The 15,263-nt window shown below is 48.4% G+C and overlaps 1 protein-coding gene across 4 annotated transcripts in view; it reads right to left on the bottom strand.

Annotated features, from left to right (window-relative positions):
• LOC112246359 (disabled homolog 1) overlaps window positions 1-15,263 on the bottom strand; it is a 112,325-nt gene that overhangs the window by 43,559 nt on the left and 53,503 nt on the right. For all 4 annotated transcript variants that reach the window (XM_042322218.1, XM_042322219.1, XM_042322220.1 and 1 more), the window contains exons 3-5: window positions 5,935-6,074; window positions 5,266-5,364; window positions 3,572-3,703 (exon numbers count right to left, since the gene is read on the bottom strand). In XM_042322218.1, the coding sequence (XP_042178152.1) occupies window positions 3,572-3,703; window positions 5,266-5,364; window positions 5,935-6,074 (371 nt within the window). The remainder of the gene's footprint in view (window positions 1-3,571; window positions 3,704-5,265; window positions 5,365-5,934; window positions 6,075-15,263) is intronic.

Below are 15,263 nucleotides of genomic sequence, written 5' to 3'. Positions count from 1 at the left end.
GCCAGGTTGGGAAAACTAGTATATTTACATATAAAGTCTTGGAAGGACTTAATACCTTTCCTTGTCCAGTTAGAGAAAGCATTATCTATTAGAGAAATGTGGGAAAAAAGTGATTATTATCAATAGGACCCATAGTAGATGCAGCTGAGAATTTAAAATGTCTTCAAAACTGGTACCAAATCTTAAGTGTTGACAGCACTAGAGGATTGCGAGTATGGCGAGAGGGGATTGTTGGGAGAGAAGAGCAGAGTAAAGCAGGAAGATAATAAGAAATATAGGAATGTGCCTCTATGTGGCACAATGGGGTATCTGGAACATGCAACCAGAGTAGAAATTTCTGAAAGTTGGCTGCCCAGAAATAGTATCAAAAGTTGGGTTGTGCCAGCCCTCCGCTAAATATGAACCTCTAAAGTAAATATCTACTGACTCTGGGTACCTTTCCTCCCCAGATAAATGTGGTAACAGCCTGACTGATTGACTTTTAAAAAAACACTTTGGAAAAAACAATGGGATAGATTGAAATATATAAAGGAATTTGGGTAAACTGTTCATTTTTACAGCATTAATCCTTCCATTAAGTGGTAGTGGTAAGCTACCCCATCTCTGAAAATCAGTTTTCATTTGTGCAAGGGGAGCAAGGTTTGCAGAAAAAAGAGCATGTAATGAACGAATTACGTTAAACTCCAAGGTATTTGAAACCAGAGTGGCTAAGCTGAAAGGGCAAGTCTGTCTGCTGGAGCTGTAGCGCTCAAAAGGGCAAGCCTGTCTGCTGGAGCTGTAGCGCTCAAAAGGGCAAGTCTGTCTGCTGGAGCTGTAGCGCTCAAAAGGGCAAGTCTGTCTGCTGGAGCTGTAGCGCTCAAAATGGCAAGTCTGTCTGCTGGAGCTGTAGCGCTCAAAAGGGCAAGTCTGTCTGCTGGAGCTGTAGCGCTCAAAAGGGCAAGCCTGTCTGCTGGAGCTGTAGCGCTCAAAAGGGCAAGTCTGTCTGCTGGAGCTGTAGCGCTCAAAAGGGCAAGTCTGTCTGCTGGATTGATTGGGAAGCACTCACTTTTCTGGAGATTCAGCTTGTAACCGGAGAAGGTGCCAAAGTTCTCCAGAATAAAAAGGATAGAAGGTAAACAGGTTACAGGGTTATTTACATAGAGTAACAAATAATCTGCATATAATGATAACCTTTGATCAACTCCTTTACACATTGGAAAGAGGAGGATGCCCGTAAAGCTACTGAAAGGGGCTCAATTTGCGACAGATAATGAAGGGGACAGTGGGCAGCCTTTGTGTGTCCCACATTCCAGGACAAAATAATCAGAACGGGTGTCATTGGTACAGACACTGGCCTGGGGAGATGTATACAAGAGACGGATCCATGAGCTAAATTTGTCCCCAAATCCACATTTTTTAAGAACAGCAAATAGGTTCTCCCACTCAATTCTGTCGAATACCTTCTCTGCGTCTAGGGAGATTACCACCTCAGGGGAGTTGGAGAATTGTTTACAATAAATCATGTTAAGCAGCGTCACAAATGTTAAAAAATGAATATCTGTCCTTTATAAAGCCGGTTTGTTCCTGTGATATGAATCCTGGTAAGACTACTTCCAGACGCCTCGCTATCACCTTTACATCCACATTAAGGAGACTTAGGGGCCTAAATGAAGAACAGGAAGTGGGGTCTTTCCCCTTCTTAAGGAGAAGCGCTATTGAAGCCTGTGTTAGGTGTAAAATATACAATATAAAATATAAAAAGAAAACCTTCCTATCCTAACGCGGAGAGGCTCCATAGCCCCAGTCGTGGAATACACTTGAAAAGGTATTCACAAAACGGTAAAGAAGGTCAACAGAAAAACGAAAGAGGCCGAGTGTCTGTACACATAAGAATGTATGTGCGTATAAAGTGGTGAAAAGTCCTTCAGTAAGTATCTAGACGAAAATAAAGAAAAAACAACAGAGGAAAGCTCTGCAAAAGCCTGGAATTGAACACCTTGCGTCTGCAGAAGTGTAGCTGGTCTCTGCCCTGCCTCTGGAGGATGTGCTCCTTGTCACCGTAGTAGTGAAAATGGATGATAAACACTCTAGGCTTGGAGTTGTCGTCTCCACCCGCTGGGGAGGGGCCAATGCAGTGGACTCTATCCAGCTTCGGGGTGATTGAACGATGGCCAGACCTAGCACATCCGCAAAGAATTCTGACATGAACTTAACCGAGTCCCCTCCTTCACGTTTCTCTGCTATACCAACAACACGAAGATTGCAACGGCAAGAACGGGATTCCAGGTCATCGGTCTTGTCGATCAGCTTTTATTTTTCGGAGCTCAGATGGGCGACCGTTTTCTCAAGTTACTATGCGGTCACTGTAGTCACACAGGTTGCACAGGTTCAAAGCCGTCAATTCGGTGGCCTTGTTAATCCGCAGTGGCTCGGACACCATCTAGGATGGCAGAGAAGGGGGCCAGAGCAGCATCAATGGCAGTTTTGAGCTGAGTGGCAATGGTAGCTGTAATTTCCGAGACCAGAACCGTACGGAGGTTCTGAAGATCTGTGGGGAGTGTGACCGCATGAGGCTCTGGAACAGTTGGACTGGAGTTGGCCCCATTACCATTCACGTTTGCCATCGTGGTTGAAATGTTAGTTACAGGTCTTCTGCTCCTCAGGTCATGTGAATCAAAAAGGTAACTTACGAACTCATAAAATAAAAATATGATATTTAAGAAATGGAATGCAAAGTACAAATTTGGCAAAATGAGCTAATGTGTAGGAGCCTCGTCCACAAGCTTCTTCTCCATTCACATGCTGAACCAGAACTCCTTGTGTTTATATTTTTCTTCAGTATACATCAAAAGCATTCTGCATGATCTGGTTGATGTTCAGTTTTGATATTTTCCAAACATGGTAAGGAGTACGGAAGTAGCTCATCCGTGTCCAATTTGTCAGGATGGTGGCACAGTGGGCCCACAACTTGAAACCCGGCAACGCTGCTTGCAGCTTTAATTCTTGTTGTTGTAAACAGGGGCAGTGGCGTTTTAAAAGGGCAATGACATACTTTGTAATAGGAACCCCCAAAAAATCACATCATTTTTTTCTTCTTTTTTTTTCTTAACGTTAATGATCCCAATTTCATTTAAATGTTTTAATGTTTAAACCCCTAGTCCATATAACCAGTGAAGAAAACCCAAAGACCAAAACTACTGCAGTTCATTATTTCACGCATCCCATTCCATCCAGGCAGACTCTATGTCTACACGCAGAACCTGCCCACAGGAATTTAAGACACAGACAACAACAAAATAGTGAGAATATAGACTATCGCAATTCTCTATGCACACACACACACACACACACACACACACACACACACACACACACACACACACACACACACACACACACACACACACATACAGACACACACACCACAGCAGCAGCAGCAGCAGGGCAGACAGTGCTCTGCATGTGTCTATCTGTTGAGAGCTGATTCAAGGGTCATTATCTAAATGTCAACAGGACAATGTTCCCCGTGGCTAGCAGAGGGCAATAGGGATCATGGACATACACACACATTCACAAATTGTGTGGTACTCACTGACTGAGCGGTCTTGATAGCTACGAAGTGGTGGTTTCCCTCCTTCCCACAGACGTAGCCAAAGGCTCGGTGGTCCGTGATGTCTTTAGCAATGTACGAGATCTCATGGACAGCATGGTGGTGCTGGAGGACCTGAGAGAGACAGAAACACAAAGTTATCACAGACAGAACCATTGATCTAGAGATGAATAGATGAGAGGAAAGAGGATGATCTGGCAGTAGTTCTGTTCAGAGCTTAGGCAGCCCTCAGCAGGAAGTGGCCAGACGGACAGATACAGTCCCACTACTCCCTGTGAGCCTCCGTGTTGTGTCTCTGTGCCAGGCAGGAGGGGGGGGGATTAGACCTCTTCCACACACACACACACACACACACACCCTCCCGCCTGCTACATTTAACAGTCTTTAGTTCCCCTACTCCCTCCAGTTTAGCCAGAGTGGTTTGTGCCAGGGAGGGATGGCTGTGCCCATGGCAGATGGCATTGGTTGTCCCAGTGAACCAGAGCTGGGACTGTGCGTCTGTGCGCGTGCTGCGCGTGCGTGCATGTGTGACAGTGTATGTATGTGACAATGAGAGTCGCGTCACTGCAGGCAGTCGAGTCGATCACTACATTTTCTCCCTGGATGTGACACTACAGACAGAGGCAATCTCAGAAAATAGCATGGAGCCCAAATCTGTGCATCTGTCAACCCCACACAGTGCTCTGACAGAGCTGACAGTACTACAGAGCACACAGCAGTAGCTACAGTGGTACGAGAGGAGACAGTAACTCTGTGTGACTGATGTGTCCTATATTTATTAACTAGGCTGATGATTATCATTTCTCCCATTGACTGACCTGACAATAATAAGAGTCCCCCCCAGCAGGAGAGGCCCTGTGATCCCATGCAAGTACGCATGAAAGCACACACACACACACACACACATCCCATGCCTGTAGATTGGACTGGAACCCAGATGTCTTGTACTAAGCTAGGGCTGGAGAGGGGATGACATACACACACTTTTTATTTTTCTGTTAAAGGCCTCGCCCTCTCTCCACCCCTCCTGGGTGTTCCATTCATCCGTGACAGAAAGAGAGAACACGAGGGTCCACCCTCTGCGGGGACGGAGGAGAGATTGTTCCTTCGCGCCTCTCTTCAATCTCAGACAGCTCCTCCCTCCATGACCTTCCCTCCTCCATGAGAGAGGTCATCCATCCATCCATCCATTCATCCAACCACCAATCCAGCTCATCTATCCATAGGGAGGGAGGAAGGAAGGGATGGGTATGTAAGCAATATGGTTGCAGTATGGGATGTTGAAAGGCAAGGCCACACACACAAACACCTCTAGTGGCAGCCTGGCACATAAGAGGCACCACAAACAAAGCCCCCAGTAACCAGACACAAAGATACACACAGAGGAAGACAGACTGCGACGCTATTCTCTGCCAATCAGACAATAAAGCAGGTCTGTATTCTGATCTACTGAGGTAGTTTCAATTAGGTCCCCCTGATTTCCCCTTGGACTCCTTAGAGCAGCCTCATTAACAGGTCCACCTGTCCCCCTGGAGCAATATCTTACACACACACACACACACACACACACACACACACACACACACACACACACACACACACACACACACACACACACACACACACACACACACACACACACACACACACACACACACACACACACTGAAACTTACCCCAGACTTCTCATCGAAGATCTTGATCCCTCCAAAGGAGACAGTTAGAAACACCTTCTGTTTGTGGTCTCCTTTCGACCGCCCTGCTGCTGCGATACCCTACAGAATACACACACGACAGGGTTAAACACATATACACACATTACTGACTTTAGATGGAGAAGGGCAGGGAAGTACTTCCGGCGCCGAGAGAGATAACCGCCTCGCTTCGCGTTCCATTTTACTGCATGGTCGGAACTAGAAGAACAAGCATTTCGCTACACTCACATTAACATCTGCTAACCATGTGTATGTGACAAATAAGATTTGAGTTGGAAGAGGACAGATTGGTAGTGACTGTGTGTGTGTGTGTGTGTGTGTGTGTGTGTGTGGATGGACTTTCTGTCTGGATGAGCAAATTGGGAAACAAGTTGATCAATGGACCATCTACCTCCGCTCTTTACCCCTGTCCTCATCCTTCTCATTCGCCCATCAACCCTTGCCTGTCTCCTTTCTCAGCACCCCTCTCATTTTTCACCCCATCCTGCCCCCATTTTTCACCCCAAAATCCTCCTCCTCACTGCTTCTCTCGCCCATCTTCATCCTCCCCTTCCCCCTCATTCCCTGGCCTCAGGGACACATACACACACACATACAGTCACAGTCACACAAACACATACACACAGTTACCTTGAGCTTCATCATGGAGTCCTGACAGAGTTTGTCTCCGCGTGCAGCGGTGACCTCATCCAGACCGATAAGTTTAGCCTTGTAGCGAACGCCATCCCCCTTAAACCGCCTGATCAACCCGGCCTCGCTCCGATCCTGCCCTGAGAGAGACAGAGACACACAGGGTCAGTACAGTACACACACATTACCATACACACACCTCTCATTATGATCCAGCTGGAAAGAGAGTATTAGTACACAGTGAAAAACAAGAAAGCCACACAGTATTCTGCTGTCATTTGATTGGCAAATGGCTTCAGTATTCCTCTCATTCTCAAATAACAGACACAAACACACTGCTAGGTCCCCAATTCAAGCTCTCTTTCTCCCATTCTCTCCTTCTTTCTCCCCATTCTCACTCTTCCTCCCCATTCTCACTCTTCCTCCCCATTCTCTTTCTTCCTCCCCATTCTCACTCTTCCTCCCCATTCTCACTCTTCCTCCCCATTCTCACTCTTCCTCCCCATTCTCACTCTTCCTCCCCATTCTCACTCTTCCTCCCCATTCTCACTCTTCCTCCCCATTCTCACTCTTCCTCCCCATTCTCACTCTTCCTCCCCATTCTCACTCTTCCTCCCCATTCTCACTCTTCCTCCCCATTCACACTCTTCCTCCCCATTCTCACTCTTCCTCCCCATTCTCACTCTTCCTCCCCATTCTCACTCTTCCTCCCCATTCTCACTCTTCCTCCCCATTCTCACTCTTCCTCCCCATTCTCACTCTTCCTCCCCATTCTCACTCTTCCTCCCCATTCTCACTCTTCCTCCCCATTCTCACTCTTCCTCCCCATTCTCACTCTTCCTCCCCATTCACAACCTCTAAGCTACCTGACACCCATAGCCGTATTTAATCCTGCTTTCTTCAGCCACTATGACTGGCTGTCACTTACAGACCAACAGAACATACAGTTGCTCTGTAACCTCTAAGCTACCTGACACCCATAGCCGTATTTAATCCTGCTTTCTTCAGCCACTATGACTGGCTGTCACTTACAGACCAACAGAACATACAGTTGCTCTGTAACCTCTAAGCTACCTGACACCCATAGCCGTATTTAATCCTGCTTTCTTCAGCCACTATGACTGGCTGTCACTTACAGACCAACAGAACATACAGTTGCTCTGTAACCTCTAAGCTACCTGACACCCATAGCCGTATTTAATCCTGCTTTCTTCAGCCACTATGACTGGCTGTCACTTACAGACCAACAGAACATACAGTTGCTCTGTAACCTCTAAGCTACCTGACACCCATAGCCGTATTTAATCCTGCTTTCTTCAGCCACTATGACTGGCTGTCACTTACAGAACAACAGAACATACAGTGCCGTGAAAAAGTATTTGCCATTTTTCTCATTTTCTCTACTTTTGCATTTTGTTTTATTACTGAATGTTATCAAATCTTCAACCAAAATCTAATATTAAATAAAGGGGACCTGATTGGACAAATAACACAATTTAATACTTATTTCATTTATTTCATAAATAAAGTTATGCAACACCCAATATCAATAACTGGTTGTGCCACCTTTAGCCTAAATGACTCCAACCAAACACTTCCTGTAGTTGTTAATCAGTCTCTCCCGTCGCTGTGGAGGAATTTTGGCCCACTCTTCCATTCAGAACTGCTGTAACTCAGCGACATTTGTGGGTTTTCAAGCATGAACTGCTTCGTTTCAAGTCCTGCCACAACATGTCAATTGAGATTAGGTCTGGACATTGACTAAAACATTCCAAAACTTCAAATTAGTTGTTTTTTAGCCATTTTCATGTAGACTTGATTGTGTGTTTTGGAACATTGTCTTGCTGCATGACCCAGCTGCGCTTCAGCTTCAGCTCACAGACAGATGGCCTGACATTCTCCTGTAGACTTCTCTGATACAGAGCAGAATTCATGGTTCCTTCTATTAAGGCAAGTCGTCCAGGTCCTGAGGCAGCAAAGCATCCCCAAACCATCACACTACCACCACCACCATACTTGACAGTTGGTATGAGGTTCTGACTGTGGAATGCAGTGATTGGTTTTCACCAGGCATAATGGGACCCATGTCATCCATAAAGTTATCATTTTGAATCATCTGTCCATAGGACATTCTTCCAAGAGTCTTGATGATCATCCAGCTGCTTCCAGGTGCTTTTTTGGCATTATTCCTGCTGAAAACCAAGCACTGCATTCCAGTCAGAACCTCAGGTTCCCTTTATCTAATATTAGGTTTTGGTTGAAGATCTGATCATATTCAGTATCAGGGGTGGCAGGTAGCCTAGTGGTTAGAGCGTTGGTGTAATGCTTGTCGTCTGGGGAAGGAGAGGAGGACCAAGGTGCAGCATGGTAAGTATTCATATTATTTAATGAAATATGCAACACTAGAACAAAAAAAACCCGACAAACAAACAGTCCTGAAAGGTGAAACAACAACACTAAACAGAAAACAACCACCCACAAAACACAATGGAAAACAGGCTACCTAAATATGGTTCTCAATCAGGGACAACGATTGACAGCTGCCTCTGATTGAGAACCATACCAGGACAAACACAGAAATAGAAAATCATAGACAAACTAACATAGACAACCCACCCAACTCACGCCCTGACCATACTAAAACAAAAGACAAAACAAAGGAACTAAGGTCAGAACGTGACAGTTGGACTAGTAACCGAAAGATGCAAGATCGAATCCCGAGCTGACAAGGTCAAAATCTGTCGTTCTACCCCTGAACAACCCACGCTTCCTACGCTGTCATTGAAAATAAGAATTTGTTTTTAACTGACTTGCCTAGTAAAATAAATCAGAAATATTCGAAAATCAGAAGAATCAGACAAATATTTTTCTCGGCACTGTATAGGCGTGCTCACACACACACACACACACACACACACGACACCCCCACCTTCCATTAGAATGTCTCTCCGGCATGTGAGCGACATGAAATGCCAAGAGAGGTAGACAGAGAGAGTGTGAGAGAACGGGAGAGGTAGATGTGTATAGCTCTAGGGTTAGTTTTCTTGCTGAGTGGTTTATATTATTACCATGCTCCATCACAGCCTTTCCTGTCACAGCTGAATTAATCCAGTTAGAGTGTGTGTGAGTGTGTGTGTGCGTGCATGTGTGGTGTAATTAAATGTCTGCTGAGGCTGTGACCTGCTGTGCCTAACACAACTAATGAAAGAATCCTCCATTACATCTGTCACACAGAGAGAGAGAGGGGGGGTGAGAGAGATAGAAAGATGGAGAAAGAGAGCGGGATGAGGAAGAGAGGGTGAGAGAGGGGGAGAGTTGTGAGAGAGAAGGGGTTTGAGAGAGGAAAGAGAGTTCGAGATGAGAGAGAGAGATAAGTATTGGAGAAGAGAGAGAAAGGACATGAAAAGAACAACCCACCCCAAGACGACAAAGATGTCTAATATGAATAGGAAAAATGAGACTGCCTAGGCTTCACAGTAACTCAGCAGGCTGACAGTGTTGTTTAAACCCAATCAGTTACACTACTGTAGCTATTGTTAAAGTCAAGCTACTCTCTTATGAATGATCCCCAGTGCTGTAGCTCAGACCTTTACTGGGGAAAGGATAACAATTACATCAAATACAAGTGTTTTTGTCAGGATTGTGGGAACTCATCATCTCTCTTACACTGGAATCTACCAACACACACACACACACTGGACTCTACCCACACACACACTGGACTCTACCCACACACTGGACTCTACCAACACACACACTGGACTCTACCCACACACTGGACTCTACCCACACACACACTGGACTCTACCCACACACACACACTGACTCTACCCACACACACACTGGACTCTACCCACACACACACTGGACTCTACCCACACACTGGACTCTACCCACACACACACTGGACTCTACCCACACACTGGACTCTACCCACACACACACTGGACTCTACCCACACACACACTGGACTCTACCCACACACACTGGACTCTACCCACACACACACTGGACTCTACCCACACACACACTGGACTCTACCCACACACTGGACTCTACCCACACACACACTGGACTCTACCCACACACTGGAATCTACCAACACACACACACACACTGGACTCTACCCACACACTGGACTCTACCCACACACTGGACTCTACCCACACACACTGGACTCTACCTACACACTGGAATCTACCCACACACTGGACTCTACCCACACACTGGACTCTACCCACACACACACTGGACTCTACCTACACACTGGACTCTACCCACACACTGGACTCTACCCACACACACACTGGACTCTACCTACACACTGGAATCTACCCACACACTGGAATCTACCCACACACTGGACTCTACCCACACACTGGAATCTACCCACACACTGGACTCTACCCACACACTGGACTCTACCCACACACTGGACTCTACCCACACACTGGACTCTACCCACACACTGGATCTACCCACACACTGGACTCTACCTACACACTGGAATCTACACACACACTGGACTCTACCCACACACTGGACTCTACCCACACACTGGACTCTACCCACACACTGGAATCTACCCACACACTGGAATCTACCCACACACTGGACTCTACCCACACACTGGACTCTACCCACACACTGGACTCTACCCACACACTGGACTCTACCCACACACTGGACTCTACCCACACACTGGACTCTACCCACACACTGGAATCTACCCACACACTGGACTCTACCCACACACTGGAATCTACCCACACACTGGAATCTACCCACACACTGGAATCTACCCACACACACACTGGACTCTACCCACACACTGGAATCTACCCACACACACACTGGACTCTACCCACACACACTGGACTCTACCAACACACACACACACTGGACTCTACCCACACACACACTGGACTCTACCCACACACTGGACTCTACCCACACACACTGGACTCTACCCACACACTGGACTCTACCCACACACTGGAATCTACAACACACACACACACACTGGACTCTACCCACACACACACTGGACTCTACCCACACACACACTGGACTCTACCCACACACTGGACTCTACCAACACACTGACTCTACCCACACACTGGACTCTACCCACACACTGGACTCTACCCACACACTGGACTCTACCCACACACTGACTCTACCCACACACTGGACTCTACCCACACACTGGACTCTACCAACACACTGGACTCTACCCCCACACACACACACACAGACACACACACACTGGACTCTACACACACACACACACACACACACACACACACACTGGACTCTACCCACACACACACACAGACACACACACACTGGACTCTACCCACACACACACACACAGACACACACACACTGGACTCTACCCCACACACACACACACACACAGACACACACACACTGGACTCTACCCACACACTGGACTCTACCAACACACTGGACTCTACCAACACACTGGACTCTACCAACACACTGGACTCTACCCACACACTGGACTCTACCCACACACACACACAGACACACACACACTGGACTCTACCCACACACACACACACAGACACACACACACTGGACTCTACCCACACACACACACACACACACACTGGACTCTACCCACACACACACACACACTGGACTCTACCCACACACACACTGGACTCTACCCACACACTGGACTCTACCCACACACTGGAATCTACCCACACACTGGACTCTACCCACACACACACTGGACTCTACCCACACACACACTGGACTCTACCAACACACACACACACTGGAGTCTACCCACACACACACTGGACTCTACCCACACACTGGACTCTACCCACACACTGGACTCTGGACTGGAATCTACCAACACACACACACACACTGGACTCTACCCACACACACACTGGACTCTACCCACACACACACTGGACTCTACCCACACACTGGACTCTACCCACACACTGGACTCTACCCACACACTGGACTCTACCCACACACACACTGGACTCTACCCACACACACACACACACAGACACACACACACTGGACTCTACCCACACACACACACAGACACACACACACACACTGGACTCTACCCACACGCACACACAGACACACACACACTGGACTCTACCCACACACACACACACAGACACACACACACTGGACTCTACCCCCACACACACACACACAGACACACACACACTGGACTCTACCCACACACACACACACAGACACACACACACTGGACTCTACCCTCACACACACACACACACACACACTGGACTCTACCCACACACACACACACACTGGACTCTACCCACACACACACTGGACTCTACCCACACACTGGACTCTACCCACACACTGGAATCTACCCACACACTGGACTCTACCCACACACACACTGGACTCTACCCACACACACACTGGACTCTACCAACACACACACACACTGGAGTCTACCCACACACACACTGGACTCTACCCACACACTGGACTCTACCCACACACTGGACTCTACCCACACACTGGAATCTACCAACACACACACACACACTGGACTCTACCCACACACACACTGGACTCTACCCACACACACACTGGACTCTACCCACACACTGGACTCTACCCACACACTGGACTCTACCCACACACTGGACTCTACCCACACACTGGACTCTACCCACACACTGGACTCTACCCACACACACACTGGACTCTACCCACACACACACACACACAGACACACACACACTGGACTCTACCCACACACACACACAGACACACACACACACACTGGACTCTACCCACACGCACACACAGACACACACACACTGGACTCTACCCACACACACACACACAGACACACACACACTGGACTCTACCCCCACACACACACACACACTGGACTCTACCCACACACTGGACTCTACCAACACACTGGACTCTACCAACACACTGGACTCTACCAACACACTGGACTCTACCCACACACACACACAGACACACTGGACTCTACCCACACACACACACAGACACACACACACTGGACTCTACCCACACACACACACACTGGACTCTACCCTCACACACACACACACACACACACACACACTGGACTCTACCCACACACACACTGGACTCTACCCACACACACACACACACAGACACACACACACTGGACTCTACCCACACACACACACACTGGACTCTACCCACACACACACACACACACACACTGGACTCTACCCAAACACACACACACACACATACTGGACTCCACAACGCCTACCCACACACACACACTGGACTTGTCCCCAAACACACACACCGGACACTACCCCCCACACACACACACGCAATGGACACTATCCACACACACTTGGCTCTACACTCTACCTATCACACACACACACATACTGTACTCTAACCAAACACACGTATACTGGACCCCCCACCCCCCCACCCCCACAATCACACTGAACTCTACTCCCCAACCCCCATACACACACACTGGACTCTACCCACACAAACACACACTGGACTCTACCCCCTGCCCACACACACTGGACTCTACCCACACAAACACACACTGGACTCTACACTCTACACCCCAACACACACACTGGACGCTACCCACACAAACACACACTGGACTCTACACCCCCACACACACACTGGACTCTACCCACACACAGACACATACACACACACTGGACTCCACCCCGCCAACCCAGTCACACACACTGTACTCGTCCTCAAACACAGAAACTCTACCCACACACACACTGGACTCTACCTACCCACCCACCCACCCACCCACCCACCAACACACACACACACACACACCCACCCACACACACTGGAATCTACCCTCCCACACACACAAACACATACTGGACTCCACAACGCCTACCCCCACACACACACACACTGGACTTGTCCCCCAAACACACACACTGGACTCTACCCACACACACACTGGACTCTACCCACACACTGGACTCTACCCACACACTGGACTCTACCCACACACACACTGGAATCTACCCACACACACACTGGACTCTACCCACACACTGGAATCTACCAACACACACTGGACTCTACCCACACACACACTGGACTCTACCCACACACTGGACTCTACCAACACACTGGACTCTACCAACACACTGGACTCTACCCACACACTGGACTCTACCCACACACACACTGGACTCTACCCACACACACACTGGACTCTACCCACACACACACTCACAGACACACACACACTGGACTCTACCCACACACTGGACTATACCCACACACTGGACTCTACCCACACACACACTGGACTCTACACACACACACACAGACACACACACACTGGACTCTACCCACACACACACACAGACACACACACACACACTGGACTCTACACACACACACACAGACACACACACACTGGACTCTACCCACACACACACTGGACTCTACCTACCCACCCACCCACCCACCCACCCACCAACACACACACCCACCCACACACACTGGAATCTACCCTCCCACACACACAAACACATACTGGACTCCACAACGCCTACCCCACACACACACACATTGGACTTGTCCCCCAAACACACACACTGGACTCTACCCACACACACACTGGACTCTACCCACACACTGGACTCTACCCACACACTGGACTCTACCCACACACACACTGGAATCTACCCACACACACACTGGACTCTACCCACACACTGGAATCTACCAACACACACTGGACTCTACCCACACACACACTGGACTCTACCCACACACTGGACTCTACCAACACACTGGACTCTACCAACACACTGGACTCTACCCACACACACTGGACTCTACCCACACACACACTCACAGACACACACACACTGGACTCTACCCACACACTGGACTATACCCACACACTGGACTCTACCCACACACACACTGGACTCTACACACACACACACAGACACACACACACTGGACTCTACCCACACACACACACAGACACACACACACACACTGGACTCTACCCACACACACACACAGACACACACACACTGGACTCTACCCACACACACAGACACACACACACTGGACTCTACCCCCCACACACACACACACAGACACACACACACACTGGACTCTACCCACACACTGGACTCTACCAACACACTGGACTCTACCAACACACTGGACTCTACCAACACACTGGACTCTACCCACACACACACACAGACACACTGGACTCTACCCACACACACACACAGACACACACA

The sequence above is a fragment of the Oncorhynchus tshawytscha genome, linkage group LG05, assembly GCF_018296145.1.
Source record: "Oncorhynchus tshawytscha isolate Ot180627B linkage group LG05, Otsh_v2.0, whole genome shotgun sequence".
In the NCBI taxonomy this organism is placed as follows: Eukaryota; Metazoa; Chordata; class Actinopteri; order Salmoniformes; family Salmonidae; genus Oncorhynchus; species Oncorhynchus tshawytscha.
The sequence above is the reverse complement of the archived record's forward strand: the minus strand, read 5'-3'. Positions and strand labels throughout refer to the sequence as shown.